Below are 25,166 nucleotides of genomic sequence, written 5' to 3' on the forward strand. Positions count from 1 at the left end.
CTTTACAACCTTTAAAAAAACCGCAAATTTTTTTCTATTACTGGTTTAACGTTTAATGGACAAACTGAGCAAGCGATAACATAATATGCAGCGCCACACTACATTACCCACAAACCCCCTCGCCGACTTCGGTCAATACATCGCGCACCCTCTCTTTGTCTATGCGTGAGATATAAGGTATTTTTATGCAGAAATGTATGTGTGAAAACTTAAAATTTTTTATCGTTGTTATTGACCGAACGAAGCGCAATCGATAAATATTTTAATCAAGTGTTTCTTACAGTAATTTCTTTGACCAATAAAATGATTCAACAGGGGACCAGAATGAACCAATAGCAGCAGACTTTACTGAGAGGCGGTCGCACACGGGCGACTGCTGGTTAGTTTGTGCTCTAGATTATTGTTAAGGTTGTGTGGACTATCACTGCGGACTTTGGCCTTTTATCACAACATCAAAACCGCCTATTTGACAACATTGAACAGAAGGACTTACAAATGCATTGAAAAATGCACTATTTCCGACAAATAATTCGACGCTTGAAGAACGCAGACAGGGACTGAAATCGACCCCAGAAGGCCAGCTCCTGACAACACAAATAAATCAACAACCAACCGATAAAACAGTTCTCTATAATTTTGTATTTAAACTAAATGGTGGGTGCGATTTGGACATTTAAAGCTGTTTGTCTTCGTTTTTGTAATTACGCTGAGACAAGACGACAGGAACGCAGATAGAGCGCGAGAGAGGGAGGGGTAGTGAGGCGGCAGCAGGAGGAGGAGGAGAACAATATTTAAAGGGAAAGGTGGGTCAACGTTGAGTTGGTTTTATTTACTAGTGGGGTACATTTATAATAGAGTTATTGCAACAGCAAATGCCTCTATATACTGAAATGTATTTATTTGGATGTATATGCCTCACTGCAATAAGTAAATAATAATAGGTTGATATAATTTACACCAAAAATCAATTACGTGAAATCAATTGATCAACTTTGTTCTTCGCAGAATAAAAATGTTTTTCTACTAACAATTTATACATATTATACCAGCATGATTTTTGGAAAAAACACATTCTGTGTGCTTTTGTACAATTAAGCTACAGGGAAGATTTGCTTTAACATACGATTTGATTAGTGACCTAGAAATAGTCCAGAATCTTAGATGTTTCTTATTAACATCATAGCCTTACTTAGTTTTTTGCCAGATTTATTTTATTTGCATTTATTCTGTATACAGTAAACTTCAGTGTGCTTTTACATTTATTTAGACGCATGATATAACAATTAAATGCATTATTACAGCTCTTTTAACTAAGAAGAGGAAAGAAGCAATTATTTTGCTGAAAACTGGGATAAACTCCACTAAGCATCAGCAATGGCTCCATCCGCCATGATTACAGCAAAACAACGAGAAAACTGAGACCCCTGCTGCTGTCCATCAACTCTCACTGGGTGTAATGGCCAACACTGTTGCTACTCTGGTGGTGCAAACTGACCTCCTACCTTCTCAGACATCCTCCTCCCTGTCTCCTTTTCCCTCTCTCCTCCCATCAGTGGAGGATGGAGAGAAGGGAGAAGAAGAGGAGAAAGAATCAGGAACAATTGTGCTCACCGGTGATATTTTGACACCATCGACAGTGACTCAAACTCCAGAGCACCCATTTCAATGTTTAGACTGTGGAAAGAGTTTTAAGTGGTCCTCTAGACTTGCACATCATCAGAGGAGCCATAACAATGAGAGGCCATATCGCTGTAACATCTGTCCCAAGGCCTTCAAGGGCTCTTCTGCCCTGCTTTACCACCAGAGGTGAGTGATCAGCGTTCTCTTGCTATAAGTTGACACACTTGGTAACAAAACACTAATAACAATACAAAAATGTGATTCTGCTTTGCTTACCCATATCACCAGAACCCACACATTGTTCCTCTCATGTTCTTTGTGATTGACATAATGCACTTCAACTTGTTTTGGCTTGATAATGTCCTGTTAGATATTACAGTTCCTTCAGTCAGTATTCACATAAGTAGAGTAATAATAAATATTTTCTTCATAATTTCCTATATAACACATTCCCAAACTCATTTGTGTGCTATTTAAGGTCTCATTCTGGAGAGAAGCCCTACAAGTGTGATGACTGTGGTAAAGCATTCAAGCGGTCCTCTCTTTTACAGGTATGACATTCCCATCACAAACAGGGTCACTGTAGAATAAAACCACATATGATGATTGGAAACCAAAAAAACTTTTGAATGAAAGAAACTTTAATTTTCTATCTTTCACTATCTTTAAATATATGTTGCTAAATATTCAGATGAAAATTTAATTTTAAGATCATAAAAAAAACAGCTCAGTCCAGCTTTAAATGCTGTAAATGTAACCGACAATTTATGGTTTATTTATCCAGATTCATCGCAGTGTACATACAGGTCTTCGCACTTTCCAGTGTTCTTACTGCCCTTTGACCTTCAAATGGAGCTCACACTACCAATATCACCTCCGCCAGCACACGGGTGAATGCCCATACCCGTGTGACAGCTGCTCCAAAGCCTTCAAGAACTCCAGCAGTCTGCGTCGCCATAAAAATGTACACCTAGGCTTCAAGCCTTATGTCTGTGATGTCTGCAATAAGGCCTTCAGTCAGTCCACTAATCTGCGACAGCACATGCGCATACACACTGGCGAACGTCCGTATGTCTGCGGAGAATGCGGGCGAAGCTTTACTCATTCATCCAACTTGGCGCTGCATCGCATCTCTCATGTAGAAGGAAAGAGGAAGGGTGCTGGAAAAGCTGGAGGGGTGGGCTCAGGGTCAGCTCCTACACAGATGGAGGTGGTGCTGACAGAAGATTTGAACACTGTTGGAATGACCATTTCTGAAATGGTCGGCCTCGTAGGTGGACAGGAGGGTGGAGTCAGTCAGGTGTTCCTGTCTCACAAAACAACCTTGCTCGCTACCTCAGGCACGACCAATCAACACCTCCTGCCCCAGCTTACCCTCACACCAACTTCCTCCACAGGCACAGAGAATATGCATATGAACAAGATGGGCACTAATGTCCTGCTATTTAGCTGTGGCAGCTGTAACGAGACATTTTCAACACAGAATCATCTTGAGGAGCATCAGGCTCTACACCTAGATAGCCTGGGTTCAGGAGGTAGTGGGGGGATTGCAACAGAAAATGGCACAGAAACTGAAGGGGGTGGTGTCTCGCTGGTGGGGGCCACACCATTATTGGCAGACTTTGAGGAGGTTGTTGAAACAACCACAGTTGCAGATAATGGGCAGGGGACAGAGTTACTTGGTCTGGATGGGGTAAGAAATGAAGGGCAAGCTCATTATGACCTTCTGCGAAGATTTACTACATCTGTGAGTCAGATGTCCTCTGTTTCCAATGCGCCAAGCTCACAATCCAAAATAGAATGTGCATATTGTGGTAAGAGTTTCAAGACCAGCAGTGGACTGACGAGACATATGGCACAGGTGAGAGCAAAATAAATAAGGGTGTTATGATGTGTACTGTTTGGTGTACAGAGTATTATTTGGTTGGGACATCTTAATGAATTAAAAAACAAATGCAGTATTTTGTGCAATAATTCTAAACCATATATTTTCTTCTCAAGTCCCATCCTCTTGCTCTGTCTGAGTCCCGCTCTCAATTCAGCTGCTCAGCGTGTGATCGATCCTTCCCGCTACTCTCATCTCTGCTCACTCACCAGCACTCCCACACTCCTGAGCAGAGACTGCTCGCTGAGGCAGAGGCAGAGATCGTCTGTCCCTCTCTTTCACTTCCACTGCCCTCCTCAAAGAAAGAAGATGGAGAGATCCATGTCAGTTTAATTGCTGTGACTGAGGATGGAGAGAGGCAAGCTGTGAAGCCAGCTGCCAAAGCATCAGGAAAGGGAAGCAAGAGAGGTGGCAGCAGCAAGACATCTGCTTCAAATAATGGTAAGAAAGTGTTGCTGTGAGCTTTAACTATTTGTTAGGTTATCTAAGAAAATCTCACTGAAAACTACATAAAACCTGGATTCTTTGACAGTTCCTTGTTTTACATTCAAGTTTACATTTATTCTAAAGCATTGATTCTCTGTTTCTCGATCCTCGAGGGTGTTTTTCTGAATCTGTTTCTCTTCCTGATAGAGAGGCCATATCGCTGCTCTGAATGTGGGAAATCATTTAAAGGCTCATCAGGACTTAGGTACCACATGAGAGACCACACTGGTGAGAGGCCATATAGATGCACAGAGTGTGGCAAGAGCTTCAAAAGGTCTTCACTGCTTTCCATACACCAACGGGTAAACCAAGCTTATTTACAGATTGTTCTGATTTAGCGCTGTGTTATAATATACTTACACCATTTCTCAAGTCAGTGCTTTGTTTTATTTTTGTATTTAAATCAGGAAAATTGTTGTAATTTCATCAAATTCAAGCATATCTTCTAAATCATGTGTAAATATAAAAAAATAGAAAAACATCTAACCAGTTGCTCTCAACACCTCTAGGTCCACACAGGGGTCCGGGCTTTTCAATGCCCCTACTGTCCGCTGACATTTAAGTGGAGCTCACACTACCAGTACCATCTTCGCCAGCACACAGGTGAGCGTCCATATGTGTGTCAGGAATGTGGCAAGTCCTTCAAGAACACCAGCTGCCTCCGTCGCCACAGTCAGCTCCATTCTGGTCTACGGCCACATGCATGCTCTGTGTGCGGCAAATCCTTCTCTCAGACCTCCAACCTCAAACAGCACGAAAGGACACACTCTGGAGAAAGGCCTTTCCAGTGCTCCCAGTGCCACAAGACCTTTACACACTCATCTAATCTGCAGCTGCACTTACGCACACACTCCTCACGCAAGGACTTCAAGTGCCAACACTGTGGAAAAGAGTTTGTCATGTTGTCCTACCTGCAGAGACACTTAAGGACTCATACTTCGGGAGGCGCAGTGATGTGTACGAAGGCGGCGGGAAAGGTTACTAAAGGTGGTGTTGCTTCAGAAGCATCAACGCTGAGCTTAAACGTGAATGTACCTGGAGGGCTTACCTCACTGTTTTCCACTGATAGTAATTCCACATTAATTGTTTCACCCCCAAATCTAGACATACCTCCAAACACATCACAGAATTACTTCATGATCCAGACGACTTCAGGACTGCAGCTGATCCCGCTGTCTAATCCCACACCAACACAGCCAGCCCCACCTCCTCCACCCCCTCCTCCTCCACCAACCCCACAGACACAAAATTTCTTTCTGCTTCAGTGCCAGTCCAGCAATGGAAACCAGCCTAGCCTGATCCTGGTCCCTACAGCGTCCAATACAAACACTATTCCCACACCATCAGAACCACAAACTCTGCCCTTGGTGCAGACCCTTCCAGCATTACCCCAAGTTTTGGCCCGAACCCAAACTCAAATCCGTCCATTTCAACCAGTTCAGGCACAACAGAGATTTATTTTGGCCAATAATATTGCTCCCCTCATCCCTGCCCAGCCCCAAAGTACATCAACAATTGTTCGTCCCATTTTAGGCAGCCTTAGTCGTACCAGGAAAGGAAGCACTCGACGTGGACGGAGGACCAAAGCTGCTACCCAAAAGCCTCCTCCTGGTGATCCAATCAAGCAACCAGTAAAGTCATCAGATGCATCTTCCACATCTACAACAATTCTTGGTCCCACTCCTGTTGCTTCCTCAACAGCGGTGTTCCAGCAGCTGAATGCTGGTGATCCACCATTTGTTTCACCTGTCAGCTCTGGTCAAGTACTTGAAAGCCCTTCCATCTCTGCAGTGGACATTATATCAGTAACCCCAAATTCTACACCAACTTCAGCCATCCTGAGGGGTGATCCAGAGAGTGCTCTTGTTGGGGAGAAACCTGTCAATGAAATCTCAAGGGAGCACTTTGTTCTATGTTTAAAGAAAGATATGGATGATGGAGAACAAGGGGATGGGATGGAGGTCGAGGTGAAGGGAGGCAGTGATGCTGGGAGATCATATGTTTTACAGATCGAAGGTGAGGGGCAGCAAATAGATGGAGAGAATAGTGAAGGAGGAGAGAAGTCATATGTGCTTCGGTTTCAGACAGAGGCAGAACATGAGGGAGATGAAGGTAAAGATAAGGGTGAAATGGTCTCTCTTAACTTACTCCAAGAGTGGGCAGGACAAACCGAAGGGCATGGAAATGCAGATGCTGATGGAGGTGTTGAGAAGTCATTTGTACTTCATTTCCAAACTGAGCCACAGGGTGAGGATGACATTCAGTCAACCTCAGGCTTCATAGGAGGTCCAGGAGAAGATCTTGGCCTGTCCTGCCATCCTGCTCAAGCCTTGGTGCCTCTGAACGGGCAAGATGTGGTCTTTGAGCTGAGTGATGAAACAAAAATGCATGAAAGCACAGGTCCTGGAGACAGCGTTCAAATGATTGCACTAATTGAAGAAGAGGACGACGGCTCTGAAGCAAGAGACAGTTTTAAGGGAGCTGTTGGGTCAAACTCTGGATCTATGGAGGGAGTCTTTCAGCTAGAGGGAGGAGAGGGAATTGTTATAATTGAAGTTAGCACCAGTAGTTTGGGAGAGAGTGGAATGGAAGTAGGACACACTTTAGTGGAACGAAATGAGGAAAAGCAAGCTAATGATGCACAAGAGCAATTGACATCAGAGGGGCTGAAATTTTCTGAGGGTGAGAGCATATCATCTACTGAGATGGGACTGATTGAAACTTAGGTCAGAGTATAAAATTAATTATTTGTTTACTGCATCATTATCATTCAGAAATCATGTCATGTATTGGTTGACACTCTAATTCTAAAGTGTTTTAACAGTTATCAGTGTTTAACAGTGTTATGGCTGTAGGACCAAGACAGGACCTAGAGGAATCTTGGATTTTACATAAATTAACTGAGACTTTTCCCTTGCACAAGTAGACTTCTTAAGAACACAGTGTCTTTGTCCTCAGCTGTTTTTCCCCGTGGACTGCATTTTGGGGATAAAGCATATTGCTTGAAAGTAACAGTTGTTCACCTGGCCCCTACAGGGTGCTGTTTCACGAACTACAATCATAAAAGTTAATTTAAAAATAATTGTTTCTTATTGAGTGAAATGCCTGGTTTCCTTGTACGTCCAGGGTGCACTGAAGAAAATGTATAAACTATTATGAAACTATTTACAGCTGTATAAAGTTAACTTTTGTATATGTGTGTACTTTTTGTTTTTATTTTTAATATTGGTACTAGATAATTACGAGACAGTTACCAATAAAAATAGGTATGAATGTCTTTAATTGTGTTTGCTGTTTAACGCATCTCTTAATAAAATATATTATTAACTTAATATTTTACTTTATTTAGAACTACATACATATGACTTAATAAATGTTATTGATGTAGGTATTTACAAGATCGGGGCTCTGTTCGTATGCTGCCACATAAGGTAAAGTGCATCCAGTGCGCATGCGTTCTATCGTGGAAATATTATTCCAGGCAACTCGGAAATTTCCCACCTCTCATCCGGAAATAACCTATGTATTTAGTCACACTCAAATCTGAAGTAACATTATTTTACTAGTGGTTTAGAAATAGCAATACATTAAACTTAGTTTTTAACAATAAAACAGCGCTGTTCCATAAGTGATTTCCGGGTTAAGGTGGGAAATATCCTAAACCCGAGCTGTCTGGAACGCAGCATTAAACCTCTACATGCGCTTCCACATTACGTAACTTGCGTAGGGTCGTATTCACGTAGGGGATTAGGCTAAAACTACATTCCATGTGGGAAGAGACTGCGCTGAACGCTGTAGTGTAGTCCTTCTAACGCAGTAACATCGGCTTAAGAGAAAGACATCCCTGCTTTACCTTCCTTTAAATGTACTGGGTCGCTGAATAAAAAGGTAAGCAGGTCACGCATGCTCGGTATATTATAGCCATAGTTTAAGCTTTGAAGAAGGCGGCGTTTACCATATAAGGATCTAAAAGGAGTCATGAGGGGGTCGGAAGCTAACGGTAGAACATGCTTGAAATATACCAGATAAATGAACGGCTCCAAAGCCTGAAACAAGACGACAATATGTGCCTACTGTGATTATAAATTGTGTAGTTTCCACAAACGTTTGAGCAGTATCATGTGTCTTATAAGACGGAAGCTCATTACAATAATATTATTTACTTCTGACTGTTTATTGCTTTAACTTTATTGCTGTGTAAATATTTCCGGATGTTTTGATTTAAAAGCGCATAAATAAAAACATGAAGCGCAGCAAATCATATCAAAATCTCGCTTGATTTCTGCTAATATAAAATGTCGGATTATATGCTTATATTATTTCTTTCTAAAGGGATGTGAAATGGGTAGACTGGACCTTGGTGATGTAGTCCTGCGGCGCATGCAGGAGAAGGACATTGAATATGTGAAGAATCTCGTCAAAGTGAGATCTTTCTTGGCCCATTTAACATGAACAAAAACATTTCGTAATGTTTCTTTCATTTTCTCAGTTTTTATCACTTATAACTTCTTACTGTGTCGTTTATGGATCTAATGTCCTTTTAATTCTGATGCGTCTTTTCTGTTCGTACAGGAGGGCTGTGAGGGATCCGAGAACCGTCTGATTCTTTACCTTATCACCCGTCCGCTTGCTCTACTCATGCTGGCCACTCTCTCCTCCATCCTCCGCTTTGTGCTGCACTCTTTCGTCTTGGCGTTCATCATTCCTGTTTTCGTTCTCATCATCTACCTTAAACTCACCATCCCACGATCTGTGGGCATCCTGGGCTCCAGCAAGCCGTATTGGGACTATGTGGGTAGCAGTTACCAAGCAGACACGGAACCAGAACTTCCCAATCCTCACTCAGGGAGAGCCAAACAAACCCCAAACCAAGAGAAAACCAGACGGCGCAAAAAAGCCAAAGAGAAGATCACTGAGAGAGAGCAGGTGGATGAGGATGATCTGAAGGAGAGAGCGAGGGTGGCTGGAGAGGTCTGGGTGGCAGAGTCTGATGGAGAGATTATGGGGTGTGTGGCAAGAGACGGTTGGAGTCGGGATGGGGTATGCCGGATCTGCAGGTTGGTGGTCCAGTGCTGGTACCGTAGAGAGGGACTGGGTAGATTGCTGGTTCAGGGGTTGGAATCTAAAGTAAAGCAGAGTGGCATATATCGGGTCTATGCCCACGTGCCCTTTCCATCCAAAGTGGGACAGGCTTTCTTTAGGAGGCTGGGTTATCGTCTGCAGGGTGAGACTTCGGGGATTGAGGGAGAGGAGGAAGATGATTATGAAGAGCCAGAGAAGGGTTGGATGGGCTTTCCTTTAACCAAAGTGTTTGTTAAGGATCTGTAAGGATCTGTCATTAAAACATAATGAAAGTCTTGATTTTAGCTACTAAAGGTTCTTAACATTCATAATTGCACCAGTTGGTATTTTGTATGTTCATGTCCCTTTTCCTGTGAATTTTTGAGCATGGTTATAAAAGTCAGTTAACATTCTTTGCCACAATAGGTTTTATCTTGCTAAAAATCATGATGTATATATTTATAAGTATATTGTTCTGCAAGAGTATTTTAAGAGTAGTTGAATGTTGCAGATTTCATTTCTGGGTTTAATAAGATGTTAGCTGAGCCGTGACAGAAAGTGAGTGAAAAAAAAATCAGTTGACTGGCTTTTAGTCAAATTGCTTTTTAAGAAACTTTGTATGTTTCTAAAGACAACAGGACGAAGAGAGTGAATGATTTTCATTATTTCTTGTGTGTTTACCTTATTTATTTATCTTGTTTATTTTGTGGTATTTAAAAATTTGTGATATATGTTGTATGTTTCTCTTGACTATTGAGGAGTACGCTTTTTAATGTAAAAATAAAAGTATTGCACTACAGTTTTGTCTCTTGTTTTTAACTTTAGCATAAACAGTATTTTTAAAACTCAAAGTCTCATATGAAGGATTGTAATCTGAACATTTAAATGATTGTTTTCCAATTATTTTTCTGCTTTGCTATTTCTCTGTGCCATATACTCTCTCTCTCTCTATATATATATATATATATTAACCATCTGTAGCCAACTATGGTTTCTATTTGAATTGGAGTTCAATTCATATCATCTCTGATTGCTTTAAATTAGCTGCAAAACACATTGCCAAAATGGATCTACATAGCTCACTTCTGCATGCTGTACATTTTGTGTGGGTGCACAGTTTGGTGATGCTGAGCATGTTCGAAATGCTGAGCAGTTTGCGCTGTGTGGTTTGCTTAAAACAGTCGATACCTTAACCGCTCACTACTACCCAAGAGCACCTACTGCTCTCATTTACCACCGGATGTTTATACAGTTTACTTTGTGGTTGGGGAGATTCTCACCTGCAGCACAAAGCTGCACCGTCACGTTTAGGGTTTGCATAGATAAAACCATTGATTATAGTTAGACTATTGTATAGACCTGACAATTACATCCAAATTGTTTATTGAAGAAGATGATAAAACATGCAAATAATGTACTGTATGCATGTAGTATTCATTCAGCTGCTTTTGATTTTACTGTCTTGTACACAATGTTACGCATGTTTAGGTTTAAAAGCTGCTTTCACACATTTGACATCTGATCAAACCTCTCTAAAATACTCACACTGAGGTAAAATAAAATGAATCTAATGCATGCAGTGTTTGAGAACCCTTTTTTCATTCGACTGTGTAAGGCTAAAACCTGTTTTATGCATTTCATAAATCATGGTTTTGATGCCCGCGTGTTAGTCAACTAATGAGTTTCTTCATCTTCTCTTTGTAGTTTTTGCTAATCACAGTGGCTAGTTTGTTGTCAAGGACCTTTGTTGTAATGCATAGAGCCGCTCAGGCAATTTAACACCTGCTACCATTGCCCCCTAACTGATGTGGGACTATTATTGTCACCAGGAAACAGATGTGAGTTCATGACTCTGGAAAGTAAGTGTGTTTGGACCTGTGGTTGAAGTTGTCTGCACGATGGAGTCTTCTGTGTGTGTATTAGTGCGTGTGTATGTGGGAGGGTGGGTTTCGGAAAATATGACTTTGACGTTTCCTGTATCTCAATCATTTGTGTTGTGCCCCTTGATACAATTTGTTGGTCGTCTAGCCCAAGCGAGAATGAAAAGTGGGCCTTGGGTCACCTGTAGTAGCAAGCAGATATTAAGTTAATTCAAGCTGATCTATTTGACGTGATGTACTAAAATGAAAGAGCACCAACTCTCTCACTGAACGATAATCTCAAGTTCTCTCTCAATGTTACTCATTGAAACAAACAGCAGCAAAAATAATGAGAACTAGCTGTAACAGGAGCAGGACATGTATTTTTTCCTTTATCCTTTCTCTGTTTTCCCATGTTATACACACATAGTGCAATGCGGTAAGACCTCAGAAAGACTTGTGGTCGGAAGGTAAATCATGGGAGCAGACAGATCTCTTCCAGATGTTCGAATTCAGACATACACGTTCATACAGACGCACAAGAAGGAGCTCACTTGAGAGCGGTGATTTCCCTGGCCACAGAGTGCATGAAAGGGTGAAATATAGTGACTGGAGACAGACAAACACAGGATGCCAACTTAAAAGAAACCAGGGAAAAGTCAAAGACAGTTGCAGACGACCGCAAATTAATAAGCGAGTGTGTGTGTGAACGGAGTACTTGCCTTTCGTGACTGGGCGAATTTGCTGGGCTTGCTTTTGGCGCAGGGCCCTCGCACTACCTGTGTGTTTTGGTGTGCGTGCATACAGTACACATGAGGGTTAATTGACTTTTTGGAAAAACCCTCTGGAAAGGTATCAGAGCCTCGGAGGATTTTGGAGACCTCCTGTAGTAAAACCAGCTTTTGGGTCCCTGTGGGAAGAACTAAATGAGTGGAAAGGGTGAGCGTGGAGAAAATCTGAGTAAAAAAGAGATGGAAGTATTTGCTTGTTTTTTTAGATTGTGTGGGAAAAATGAAGTGGAGGTTCCCTGACTGGGTGCAAGAGATCTGGAAATTTCCAACTCACTTTGGTTGTGCTGTTGGCAGCGTTTTCTGACGCACATTCTGGAGTTAAAAGGTTATGAAGCACGTCAACATCAGGAGACTACTGGTGCTATTGTATAAACAATACAGTTACTAAATACAAAATAAACCCACGCTGTAAAAAAATTACTTTTACAGGATTTTACTGTTAAAAATAGGAAAACATGTAATTAACATGTTAAAACGGTCAAATTCTTACGATAATTTTTTTACTGGATTTTTACAAAAATGCGTTCAAAAGACGTCAAATTCTGTGCAAATTACACTAAAAACAGAGAAAACTATGTAATTTCACAGGAATAAAATGCTATTCTATAGTATACTAATCCACAGCTGCATTATTTTACAGTGCATCCAGTTGTCAATTCTGTCTAAACTGTCCTTTTAAATATCTTCTCAAAAATAAAGGTGCTTAAAAGGTTCTTCACAGCGATGGCTTCGAAGAACCGTTTTTGGTTCCACAAAGAACCAGTGGCGGACTGGACGTATGGCGCACCGTGAGTTTTAACAATATAAATAAATAATAATAATATTTTATTTTTCTCACTTGTTATTGTATTGATTTCGGTGCCATAGCCACAAGGGTAACAGAGGTCGTTAATGTCAAAAGGTTGGCCAATCAAACAAGGTTTAGAGAATTCTAGCCAATCAAATTACAGAGACCATGCAGAACGTTAGATGTTTCAGCCATTTAAATTGAAGAAGACTGGAAGACAGAAGTTCCGTAGGTGGGCGCTAACAGAAACCAATGCAAATTCAGTTTGATGACTGTGAAGTAGCGAGATATGGGAAGTCAAACATAACAAAGCCAACTGTTTAACAATAAAAATGATTAACAGTAGAATTGAGAGGTGAAAACTACTTAACCTTTGGGAATTCTGCTGTTTTAAATGAAAATTTAGGTGGTTTGTCACATAATGTAAGATTTTTAATGTGCATTCGACTTAACATGACTAAAAACATAACCGACAGCATACCGTTTATACCATTGAAGACATGTGAAATAAGACTGTGTTAGTTATATGGTGGACTTAATAAACATTGAAGAATTAAATAGATTGCAGAACTATTATCACATGTAATGAAATGACTATTTTTGGTCAAATGTCTATTTATTTTCTTTTTATAATTTCCTTTTGCTTTTTCACATATAAAAACAACTTTCAAACAACACACAGAAAACCGACACAGAAACCCAAGTAAATAAATAATATAGTCAAATTTCTATTTAATGTACAGGTGTCTAGTGCTCATTGAAGCTACTAAGTTATCAAGGCCGAAGCGTGAATGTTTCTCTCCTCTCTTCTCGGTTTATAATTCTAAATGCTCACTTCTGTTTTGACTTGGATGTTGATTTTGGTCATATATATAATGTAATAAAACAAGAGTTTTTAGCAAAGTCTAGTCACACCTTTTTAGCAGCGTTTATGTAAATTATCTTGTCTATGAAATTATCCAGGAAGTCATCACCCTTACACTTAAAACAGGGTAAAACTTGAATCTTTGACTCATGTCATGGTCAGTAGAGTGTAATTTACAAACAGTTCAAATACATTACCCTACATTACACTGACGTGTCTAGGCAGGCTTTTATGTGATTCTGATGTTATTTGTTGCTTAGACTGCACTGGCCTTTACTGTTTAAGGTTTGTTGTTTTACTGGCTTTGCAAAATGTGTCTTTAAAAGGTTCTTAGAAACACTTGTTTCTAAATTGGTGTATAGAATTATCCGTGCATCAATAAGCTGGTGTATTATGTTGATAGCCAGGTGTTGTGGGCTGCTCCTGGTGAAGAAGTCCAGGGCTACCTTTTAGTCCACCTCTGCAAAGAACTTTCAAATATTTTTCTTACTTTTTAATAATCTGAAGTACCTTTATTTCTGTGAAACAGAAAGGTTCTTCACATGTTAAAGATTCTTTATGGTTCTTGAAGAACCTTTTGAAGAGTGCAGATGATTTAACAGTTTAACCCTTTGTAGAAAAGATGTATAGCCAAAAATATAAGATAAAAACACACAGTTTTTCCCTGGTAACTCTTTTACATAACTCTCGCTATTTACACAGATTATTCAGCCGTGTCTCTATTTAAATGTACATATGCCCTCCCAAATATGTTTGAAAACCTTTTTCACCCAATCAGGGACCCTCTTTCTGACATACGTTTTCTATACCTCCCTCTTCCTCGACCCATTTTTAAACTCTCAGTTAGTTTCATATGACTGAATGAGTTTGCAAGTTTCGTCTTTCGGAATGATCAGCAAGCTGGACAGGTATGTGAAACAAAACAAAACAAGTGATAGTGAGAGACAACGGGGATTTTTTTTGTCTAGACCATATATGTAAATCGACATTATGTCCAATGCAATTGAATAGAAAAATATTTATGATGAGTTACTAACAGTGTTATATATTAATGCATTAATTCTGTTCATGCCCTTTAATAATGTATATATTATTAGCACAGTGGTATGCTTTTTGATTTTCTTTGGTTTCAGAAAGTGAAAATTGAAACTGATGTATTAGTATGAATGGTATGAGTGTTTGTGGGTGTGAGTAATCTCTGGCTTTAAATGTGCAGAGTCGGGAACAAAGTCAACCAATCACCGATGACTGAGGTTGTCTTGTTAAAGTGAGCTGTATACAAACTTTTTAATTAAACTAATTTATACAATTTATGTTCATTTTAAAAGTAAAGTCAACACTGAAATTATTATAAAATATTCTTTTAAATACTTTGTTCACAATACGTTTTAAAAGTGTGCCAATAAGATTTTTTAAATTAGGATAAGACATTAATTCTATTTTATTAGTTCTATCATTGTTTTCAGTTAAAGGTTTGATTTATTTTTCAAAAATATTTGTCCTAAAATGTATGAGGTGAGCTCAGTTCCCCTCAAGTTCACACAGGGGTCTCATCAGTGTTACCAGAAATGTCCAAATACTTATTCTCTATTGAAATGATTTGCCTATAAAGATATATAAATATACTTTTCACTCCTTGAAAATATTACTTTTTTTAAATTAATGTATTTTATTATCCTTAATTTTGGGGATATTACCATTGATATGCAATCTCTTCTTCAACAAGTCCTGGCCAAATTGAAAAGTCCTGAAAGTTTTACATAAAATTAACTAGTTTTATAATTGTACATTTAACAAATACATAAAATACAGCAACATAAAACCTAAAGTGTAGTTCCTTCAGGTTGGATTGTAAGATGTTTTTTTATTTTAAGCCTTCAACAAAGACCTACTGTACAAAACATTCAACATGTCTGGGTCACCATAAATGTTGTGACAAACTACCCATATGAATGACAGAGTATGATATTGTGTTGTAGTGTGCTCCTGACACAGAAGAAGTTTAACTTTCACTATAAGAACGTGCGCTGGGCCCGTGGGAGACATGAAACTTACCTTTGTTTTGTGGTGAAAAGACGCATTGGCCCTGATTCACTATCATTTGACTTTGGACACCTGCGCAATCGCTCTGGCTGCCATGTAGAGGTAAGAAAAATATAAACAGACAATTGCTGTGTAAACAGATAAATAAAAAAAATGATAATGTTTATAAATCGGGTTTAGAACTTTTTTTTATCTGGGACTCAAATCCTATGTCTTTTATTATTCTCCTGCTCCATTCGCATCTCATGTGAAGCTGCTTTTCCTGCGTTACTTGGGTGTGCTGTGTCCTGGACTGTGGGGTTCGAGTGTAACCGGTGCGAGAATGTGTTACTCAGTGACCTGGTTCTGCTCCTGGTCGCCCTGCTCTGAATGCGCCAAGCACCTTGTTCACTTCCTGTCGCAGACGCCCAACCTGCGGCTCAGAATCTTCGTATCAAGACTGTACTTCTGTGATGAAGAGGACAGCCAAGAGAGGGAAGGACTGAGAACCCTTAAGAGGGCAGGAGTGCAGATCTCGGTTATGACTTATAAAGGTAAACAAGACGAGGAAAAGAGGGAATGAGGAAAGGATCATATTAATGTTGATATGTGTGATTTGCATTGAATTGCATGTAACATTTGATCTTCTATTCCGACATTCTGTTCTGTTTAGACTATTTCTACTGCTGGCAAACGTTTGTTGCACGGAGAGAGAGACGTTTTAAAGCCTGGGATGGCCTTCAGGAAAACTCTGTCAGACTGGTTAGAAAACTCAACCGGATCCTGCAGGTAACAACTTTGAACCTAGCAGCCTTTTATAACAACAAAATCATAGCGTTTGTGATAGACTCCTTATACATTTTTATATTTTTCTTATAGCCCTGCGAGACTGAGGATCTGCGGGACTGTTTTACTCTTCTTGGGCTATGACCACATATGAGATTTTCAAATCAATGAACACTGAGACAAAAAGAGATAAAGGAAAATGGTGCTGTTGACCTGAGATGTGAATCTTTGACTTGAATTAAGAATTGTACTGATATTGTACTGTGTGTAGCATTAATGTGTCACTCAACATGAAATAAAAACTGTCACTTTAAAACAGCAAACTATCTGTTTTTTTGTCAACAACAGCTGGGCAGCAAGTATGTCCTGAACATGTTTATTTGTCATACAGTCGTATAAAGTCAAATGAGGGTATCAGCAAAATAGAAAATAAACTAGATCTCTGTTAAGAATGTTTTGTAGTTTTGTATCATATTTCCCACCTGTCATAAAGTAGAGCCATTACCATCATAGACACTGGGGAACCACCACAGGGTGATGTCACCACACAGTATTCAGATTAGTGGTCTTAACGTAGGTGTTTTTTTATTGTTGATTATTAAACTTACCAAAATTGAAATTTTTACACTGTATAACAGCAGTTAAAGCTTTACACAGCACCACTAGTCATTCTTTGTTACCAGAGCTGGATCTTGTGGTCTTGAGACCTCTTGAGAGCACATAAATGTGGCCTTGCTCTGGGTCTCAAAACATGCTGGTCTGGAAATGGGTCTCAGCTTATGGTCTCAGACAAAACCACAACTGTTACTTACCCTGAGCCTAACCTTAGAGTGCTACATTATTTTAACCTCATCAGTAAGCCATACATGTATATCATTTGCAGGTTTGTGGGACTTTGGGAATGAATGTTACAGGGGTAAAAGACAGTCTCAACTATAAACAATGTTATCACACCAAATTCATAGTTCAAAATGTTTGCATTTGAAGAAATACAATTAATAACTGTAAAAATGTAAAAAGTAACATTTGCCAACCATTTTACTTTTCTCTCTGAAGTGAAAAATTATATTTAACAACAATACAAATGTTGCCTATTTCTATGTATTTCATTATGACATATTAATTTCCTGAAAGTGAGACACATTTAAGCATATTCTTCAACACTCACCCAATCCAGATCTGTGGATTCTTTAACTTTCAGAAACATATGGTAACTTGTGCATTTTGAGAATGCTATATAGAACCACGGTCATAATTGATGTATCTTTGTTCCCCTTGTATTCTGGGGGTTTTAGGGTATCCTCATTGTTCAAAACAAATCTCTTATTTAGGTGACTAAATTGTTTACAATTTTAGATTAAAATTTGGGAGACAAACTCAGATTTCTAATTAGTCTATTTTACTCCCTTTGGTCATTCAACCTCTGGGTTATCTCTGCTTCATTTTATTAAACTAAATTTAATTGTTCTACTTTATGCACTTTTGTGCACCACGGATAACTAGTAAAAGCTGAGAAGGGTAAAAATACGGTTAAAAAAGGTCCAGATCTTTGTGTTATTTATATCCAGGGATTAATGATCAATTGTGAGAAAAACATGCATGCTATAATATTCGTCCATCTGCTTGAAATAAAAATATAAAATGTATTAAAATATATTAAATGTATTGTAATTTTGTAGAATTTATGTAGGCCTATTATTCCATTATATACATCCAATTACACAACACAAATAATCATTCTAAGGAGGCGGAGACACCGGTTAGGCTCGACATGGTCTCAGTTTAGTTTACAGTAAACTCTTGTAAAACCTTCACTAAATATTTAATTTAACAATATATTGTCGAAGTGCTGAATACATCTTTAATACAGTGTATAAACAATAATACATGTACAATATATGTGTCTTTCTGCACAGTGTGCAAGATAGTCAGCGATTGTGTCTTTTTATCATGTCTGGACGCCCTCTAGCGTTGGTATAGATCTGTCTAAATAAAATAAGTTAAAGTATACGATTTCATGGTTCGAAATGAACCCGAATAACTGTTTGTGTTGAACACAGTTTGTGTTGGATTGCTCTCTTGCTCGTACTAATGCCTGTTCTTTTATTTCCACACCTGCTGGATTGTAAGAATAGCTCTGTATAATGCATGGATTTAAACACATAGAAACATGAACAGTCAATCATGCAATAATTTTCTTGTACCTCTTATTAAGAAGAAAAACATCCTTTAATAACATTTGTAAAAGACTGATAGTCAAAATGAATTCATATAAAAATTCATATGTTTTTGTGCATTTCGTGTTTACTTAAAGTGGCTGGTGTGTATACTGAAGGAATATAAAGAACATAGCGGTTATATATTAGGTTTCTATCAGCACCAATATGCATTGTCATCCCCTGTCTGTTTTAAAACCTTTATGAAAATACACTCTTTAAAACATGTATACTATCATCCAACAAAAGCAATAAAATGACAAAGTGACATAAATTGGTTATTATGAGCGGCTATGTTTATGGAACAGAACAAGCATACAGTTTGAGATCTGTAATTCTGTTTTATGGCTGTATTTGTTTGAACTCGCTCCTTTTTTCAGTCTCCCACCCTCTGCCTTTGTCATCCATCACACATTAACCCTTGTTTGCCCACGTGTTTGGGTTGCTACGGTGACAGCGTCTTTTAGTTGACCTTGTTTGACGTCTCGGCCACCCAGATTTCTCTCTACAAAGTTCAGCTGAAAAAGAGCAAGGCAGACAATTTACCACCCTACCTCTGACATCTCATTACTGCATTTACAGCAAAAGAGTTTTATACTGGAGTTCAAAAGGGAGACATCATGAGTTGGTCTCCTTTTGCTACTATAACAGCTTATTTTTCTATGTTGAAACATTGATGAGTAGTGATGTTAGTCCTCACAGGTGATGTCTCGATTCACTCCAAAAGTCATCACTAAATATACACAAAAGATTTACACGTACAATTTCCCACCCCTTTAACAAAAACCATGGAAGAAAAACCTTAAAAAATGGGACATATAGAAATCATTACGTTAAAGGGATTGTCCAATAAAAATCATTTATTCACCCTCTGGTCATGTTAAACCTTTATGACTTTCTTTCCTTTGCAGAAAACAAAAAAACAACATAATACCGACTTCCATTATATAGACATTTAAAAAAATATCTTCCTTCGTGTTCGACATAAGAAAGACTCATATAAAGGTTTTGAATGGCATGAGGGTTAATAAATGATAAACATCATTTTAGGACGTATAAGGTTATATAAATGTTTTGAAGTTACCCTAGCAAAAACCTAAATATCTATTGATCAGAGAGAATAAACAATAGGAATTAACAAATGATAAAAAATGAACTGCTTAAAAATCATAAGGTTTCAACCAACCTAGTGGTAAGAACATCTGTACTGCATGTGTTAAAGAGATATTTAAGACTTACCCATCAGAAGCTCATCTTGTTGACACACAGTCCTCACACAGATCTCCTTGTTGATCACATAGACTCTTGGGAGGCTATAACACACATATCATTTATTGTAGATCTTATTTAGTGTGTGTACGTGGTATGTCATTTTCACTATAGAGGTCGCATATTTAAAACAATAGTTAAGATGGCCTGTTGATCCTTTGAAGAAAACTAAGAATTGGGACTTCTGGAAACCCTTTTGGAAACATTTGGAATAGTGAATGTACACACTGTGCTGGTGTTTTGTTTTTGAATATTTTAATCCAATTTTTTTTATTTAATCTTTTAATGTCAATGTGTTATGCACCTGTACAGACAGAGTGAATGGATGCATCTCTTTGTAGGTTGATGAACAGAGTACATCCTGGTGCAGGGGTATGTTTCCTCTCTGCAGTCTGTGGGTCAGAGACAGGACTGTTATTTTCTCGCACAAATGTTTGTCAACACAAATGGTTAACCTGCTTATATATAAGCTCACCGGGTGGTGGAGACGCAGGGTCCTCCAATTCCTGTATTTCTGGTTGAAAAAAGCATGCTGTGACACTATCCGGCATTATAATGAATATTGACTTATTATTGCCACTGATTTAAGAGGCATGACATAAGGCTCTTTCTAAATTTTCACCAAATTGTAAACTTCCACAATTAAACAATTAACGAAACAGCAAAAATAAAAATATCTTTTATAAAAATAAAAACCAGCTCTTCATGATATAATTGACATTTATTTTAAGCACATTATTATGTTGCTTTTGCAGTCAATTACCAGTTTGTTGTGCCCAGACAGCAACTACAACTGTGGAAAAAAGTAAACAGTTCTGTTGGCAGGGCAATAAAAAACTTCCATTCACATAAAACACATTTTATATAGCTGTTTTGAATAATGGAATTACCAAAGAAACAGCAGCAAAGCAGCATGTGGACCGGATAGCTGCCCATGTTTAATGGTCTTTACAGGGTCCAATCAGAGATCAGGAGCTGGACAGAGGAAAGACGAGCACATGTATCACAACAACCCTAAAACAACTTTCAGTTAAATAGTACAACATAGTTTAACATTGGGTACCCCTGTAAAAAACGAACCCCATGGGGTTAAACCTGGTCTTTCAGCCTATCCATGCTGGTCTTCGGTTGGTTTTACAGTCTAGGCCACACTGGTCCAAAAATGCTTCTAAAACCAACTAATCACAAACCTTTTTAGACCAGCAACCAAAAGTTAGGTGTCAGTTGTTTATTTTAGAGAGAGATTGAAACCACCCAAATAGTGGCCCACACTTTATAGAAATCCTCACAGCAGTTCTTAAAAGTGTATCGGAGAGGTGAACAGCAAATGGCTGAATCTGATTTAAATTATCGTGTGTCTCTGACTCATCAGGATTCTCATTTATTGAAGAGACAAAACATAAGTTCTCTGTTCTCAATCTCTCATTAGAGATATCACTTACAGCTGTTCTGTCCATCCAGCTTTCGTGTGTTTCTTTCTTTTCTCTCACAGACTGTTTTCCTCTAAGCGTATATATCTCTGTGTCCAAGACATGAGCTCACACTAAAGAATGTGCTTTCCCTCCCGTCCCTCTGGCCTCACCAACTGGCATACACACAGATGCATAAATTCAAATACACACTTATTCGTATGTAAATATGCATATGCATATGTACATCGATGCATACGTGTGCCACATTGCAAATTCCATTAGACTCAGTTAAAATGTAGATGGACTGGCATCAACACACAATATGCACTCAGACATACAGTATTGTAATCTGCATTGTTTTAATTAACGTCTTTCACAACTACAACATGTTCAAAGAAAACTGCAGACTTTAAACATATTTAGCTTATTAAGATAAATCAGCTCTGTCCACAGGTTGAAACTATGTGTTCTATTTGAAACTATTTGTTTTACTATGTACAAGTTAAAAGTATAACGAAGGAATAGTCTCAAAAGAATTCGATTTTTATAATACTTACATGTTTAAATCCTCTACTGCTGCTTGTGTATTTCAGAATCCGTTGGCTTTTACTTTTCTCCTCCCTGCCTCTTCCCTCCCCTGCACATCTCTCCGCCTGTCTCTCTCAACCCCTCTCTCTCACATTTGCTTTTTCCTTTTTATTCAGATATGTGTTGGAATGCATTATATGTGTAAATATAGAAGAGCTTTGCAAAAGATCCTTAAAAAATATTATGTCAAATTAATTCATATGAACAAATTGTTTAACCTCTTTACAAAAGGTCACATTTTTAGCTTCAGCTGAATTACAAAAGGGGCTCTTTGAAACATTCAGCCATCAGCATCCATCTTCTGGTTTTGCACAAATCCAGTTGTCATGTATTAAGACTGTATTAAATTGTATTAAACACAGAGAACGATATTTGGACGAATGCTTATAACCAGACCCCCCCCCCCCCCCCCCCATTGACTACCATAGTAGGAAAAATACAACGGTAGTCAAAAGTGCCCCAGAACTGTTTGCTCTCCTACATTCTTCAAAATGTTGCCTTTTGTGTTCACCAGAACAACAACAAATTATAACGTGTTTATTCCCACTATGGTAGTCAATGGGGGCACGATCTGTTCTTTCAATTCTTCCAAATATCTTCTCAGTGTTGATCAACAACAAAGAAATTCATACAGATTTGGAACAAGGTGAGTAAATGATATTTGGATTAAGTATCCCTTTAATATTTGCACACTGAATTTCGATCAAATAAATGAACTCATTGTACAGTAGTGCATTTGTATTGAATGTCGCTTGCAGTGGAAAAAAACCGCATGTTCAGTAACATAAAAGTCTTATATGATTTAACATTTCAAAGAATGTTACTTCTTTATTTACATGCTTTTCGCCACCAGGGGTCGCCGCAGAACAACGATACGCTATGGATTTGCAGAGTTTGGGTCCTGGCGCTGCAGTGTTTGTCAACTGTGATATATATCAATCAGGAAGTAGACATGCTAGTAACTAACTTCTTTCTTAATTTCTTATTTTTACCTAAGTACATTTTCAAGTATCTTTTATATAATGTTTTTAATTTGGAACAATTGTACGACACTAGGCCACATTAAGCACGTTGTACTTCTCACTACAGTACTACACTACAGTACATTTCAAGAATATAATTTTTTTACCTTTCAAACCAAAGTACAAACATTATACATTCTTTCTTTTAAGATTTTTTTTAGTTAAAATAAAGTAAAAAATATATATATATACTGTATATATGAGATGCAGTATGATATACTTTAGGATGCAGTGAAATAATCTTATTCCAAAAGAAAAAAGTATTTGTACTGGATAAGAGAGTACAAATATGTCTCTACAGTCCACCTCTCTTGAACAGTTTTGAATCTAGCGTCAATGTCTTTCAAGCTTATTCTTGTAAACATCAATGTTATTAGAGTTCATCTTTAGATTACGGTTTAGACCTTTTGGATAATCATATTCAGACTGGTTGGCATGTAAATTGGTCTTACTGTATATCTAACTCTGTTCAGCAAGTGAGGGGAGGGTTGTGATTTGGCACTGCCGGGAGCTCGCAGTTAAGTCTGCTTTTTTGAAGGAAAGTTTCCACTGCTGAAAATAAACACTGCTAACATCGACCCTCTTTCCCATCACCTCTTCAGGAACAAAAGAGTTAGCTTTAGCTGGGGAAACATGTGAAGCCAATGGCGTGGCTCACCTTGCATTGTCGCACTCATTTGCCATGACCTTTAGCTCAGCTTAGCTGCTCCTTTTAGGCAAGTTCAGAAGTCAAACACTCATCACGCAGTTGACACAATAGGGTTGCGTGGTTGCCCAATACCCAAACCTTCTCGTGGAATGACAGTCTAACTAGGTCGACAAAATGATCACTAGAGACCCTGATGACATCTTAACAGATGGTGGCTTCAAAAGATAAAACCAATGCTGAGCAAGTCTAAACCAGTGTACACAGCTCCCTGACTGGAGAATCGGGTGCACTCTGTAATGCCATCACAGATCTGGAGAGGCAGAAACACGTGGTGTGTCCTGGAATTGAACATACAAGGGAAGCATGCCAGATCGTAAACACCGAATATCATCTAGACTTGTTTATTAGAGGAATGTATTCCCCCTCCCAAATAAACTTAACGATGTTCAGCTTTTACTCACGAGTAATATCAAAAGCCAAACGCATCTCCATAAGTCTAATTTAGCTATTTAACTTTCTGCGGCCTTATGGTGGTTGACGTTTTTTATATGGTTTAAATGCTCTGTCTCTTAATCTATCAGTCTATCTTTATGAGCTATACTGAATGATAGCTTGTCTAGTAAGACACACACTTCATCCAAAATATTGACTTTGCCGAATGTAATATGTGTATTTTAGCATTATGACTTAATGCCCCATTAACATTACAAGCGCCATTATCCCATTGCTTTCGAAGGATAGCTGGCGACTTCCGGCGAAACCAGCATTAACAACCGGTTGGTGGCCGGATGGGGCGTGTCTTGCGGCGGGACAAAGTTGAGAAATGTTTAACTTGTTACGTGTTTAATGAAGTTTGACATCCAATAGGAGAAGATGGGAGTTAACGTGATTCTTCTCCTATCAGCTCCTGCAGTGAGCTTCACCAGTAGTGGGAACGCAGCGTAATGTGAAGGAGGGATAATGCTGTAAGACATAAAAACCGATGAGAGTTTCATGTGACACAAAATAATCCGCTTCTAATTCTCTCCGCTGGATGTTTTCCAACTGCAAGTGTGCAGATAAAACTATAAAGTGCATCTGTTTTTGCTACTGTAGGCCAAAGGTATAAAGAGTACCTGAAAACCATACTTTAGTAAAAGTAAGGATACCTTGCCCTGTAAAATGGCAATATTAATTCTTCTGTAGAAAAAAACAAACTGATGCAAAAATAGATAGATGCCATGAAAAATGTAATGTGTAATTGCACAGTCATTACAAATGCAGTGGAGTAAAAAGTACATATTTCAAACATGTAGTCAAGTAGAACGTAAAAGTTGCTAATAACTTTAATACTCGTAGTACAACCACGAAATAGCCAAAAAGATACTTAAGTACATAACTAATTACATTTATTCCTTACTTTACACCATTGGTGCAGGCTACATGGTATGTAGATCAGTTTTTTGCTGTTATCATGCAAGACTAACCAGTCTGTAATATTTATCCCTGCGTTTGCTGAGGTTTGTAATGAGTTCTGGAGCTGCTGAATGTGTTGTTCTCCTCGGCTCTGCGTCATTCACCGGATCTTTCACTGTCATTTTTCATGATCCATTGCGATCTGCATGTCTCCCGCCACTCATCGGCTCTTCTGTCCAGCTGTCCCCAGGAAAGTATATCCCTGTACACCGGAATTTACGGGCCATCAAAACTGTTTATGACATTGTTTACATTGGTCTGATGTCAAAGATTCAGTTTTACAAGCTCCAGGTATTGCTCTTAATTGATTTAATGACAAAACAAAACATACATTAAACACAATGTATACAAATAATACACAACACAGCTTAAAGGGATAGTTCACCCAAAAAT

General features: G+C 38.6%; 4 protein-coding genes across 8 annotated transcripts; 3 read left to right on the forward strand and 1 right to left on the reverse strand.

Moving 5' to 3' along the window:
• The first annotated feature begins 347 nt into the window (after positions 1-347).
• On the forward strand, positions 348-7,184 carry znf628 (zinc finger protein 628). 2 transcript variants are annotated; one of them, XM_079469097.1, is made up of 7 exons: positions 348-803; positions 1,302-1,806; positions 2,099-2,171; positions 2,405-3,481; positions 3,622-3,946; positions 4,139-4,293; positions 4,501-7,184. In XM_079469097.1, the coding sequence occupies exons 2-7, from the start codon at positions 1,457-1,459 to the stop codon at positions 6,715-6,717; spliced, it is 4,197 nt and encodes a 1,398-aa protein (XP_079325223.1). In that variant the 5' UTR covers positions 348-803; positions 1,302-1,456; the 3' UTR covers positions 6,718-7,184. The 2 variants fall into 2 exon arrangements, with proteins under 2 accessions (XP_079325223.1, XP_079325224.1); XM_079469098.1 differs by having other exon boundaries at positions 348-654.
• Positions 7,185-7,446: 262 nt separating this feature from the next.
• On the forward strand, positions 7,447-9,851 carry nat14 (N-acetyltransferase 14 (GCN5-related, putative)). Of its 2 annotated transcripts, none has more exons than XM_079470329.1 (3): positions 7,447-7,879; positions 8,324-8,413; positions 8,564-9,851. In XM_079470329.1, exons 2-3 carry the CDS (start codon positions 8,333-8,335, stop codon positions 9,317-9,319), a joined length of 837 nt encoding a protein of 278 aa, XP_079326455.1. In that variant the 5' UTR covers positions 7,447-7,879; positions 8,324-8,332; the 3' UTR covers positions 9,320-9,851. The 2 variants fall into 2 exon arrangements, with proteins under 2 accessions (XP_079326455.1, XP_079326456.1); XM_079470330.1 differs by having other exon boundaries at positions 7,725-7,879; positions 8,324-8,456.
• Positions 9,852-14,215: 4,364 nt separating this feature from the next.
• On the forward strand, positions 14,216-16,482 carry aicda (activation-induced cytidine deaminase; the record flags this gene model as incomplete). The annotated part of the gene is made up of 5 exons (XM_079470087.1): positions 14,216-14,262; positions 15,334-15,499; positions 15,651-15,930; positions 16,050-16,165; positions 16,256-16,482. The coding sequence occupies 5 exons, from the start codon at positions 14,216-14,218 to the stop codon at positions 16,304-16,306; spliced, it is 660 nt and encodes a 219-aa protein (XP_079326213.1). The 3' UTR covers positions 16,307-16,482.
• Positions 16,483-17,966: 1,484 nt separating this feature from the next.
• On the reverse strand, positions 17,967-21,688 carry mfap5 (microfibril associated protein 5). 3 transcript variants are annotated; one of them, XM_079468954.1, is made up of 8 exons: positions 21,617-21,677; positions 21,090-21,232; positions 20,538-20,622; positions 20,411-20,440; positions 20,123-20,161; positions 19,952-20,039; positions 19,618-19,691; positions 18,363-18,896 (listed from the first exon to the last, which is right to left on the reverse strand). In XM_079468954.1, the coding sequence occupies exons 3-8, from the start codon at positions 20,581-20,583 to the stop codon at positions 18,793-18,795; spliced, it is 381 nt and encodes a 126-aa protein (XP_079325080.1). In that variant the 5' UTR covers positions 20,584-20,622; positions 21,090-21,232; positions 21,617-21,677; the 3' UTR covers positions 18,363-18,792. The 3 variants fall into 3 exon arrangements, with proteins under 3 accessions (XP_079325079.1, XP_079325080.1, XP_079325081.1); XM_079468953.1 differs by lacking the exon at positions 21,090-21,232 and having other exon boundaries at positions 17,967-18,896; positions 21,617-21,688; XM_079468955.1 differs by lacking the exons at positions 21,090-21,232; positions 21,617-21,677 and adding an exon at positions 20,728-21,019.
• Positions 21,689-25,166: the final 3,478 nt, after the last annotated feature.

The sequence above is a fragment of the Barbatula barbatula genome, assembly GCF_947034865.1.
Source record: "Barbatula barbatula genome assembly, chromosome: 12".
NCBI classification, from domain to species: domain Eukaryota; kingdom Metazoa; phylum Chordata; class Actinopteri; order Cypriniformes; family Nemacheilidae; genus Barbatula; species Barbatula barbatula.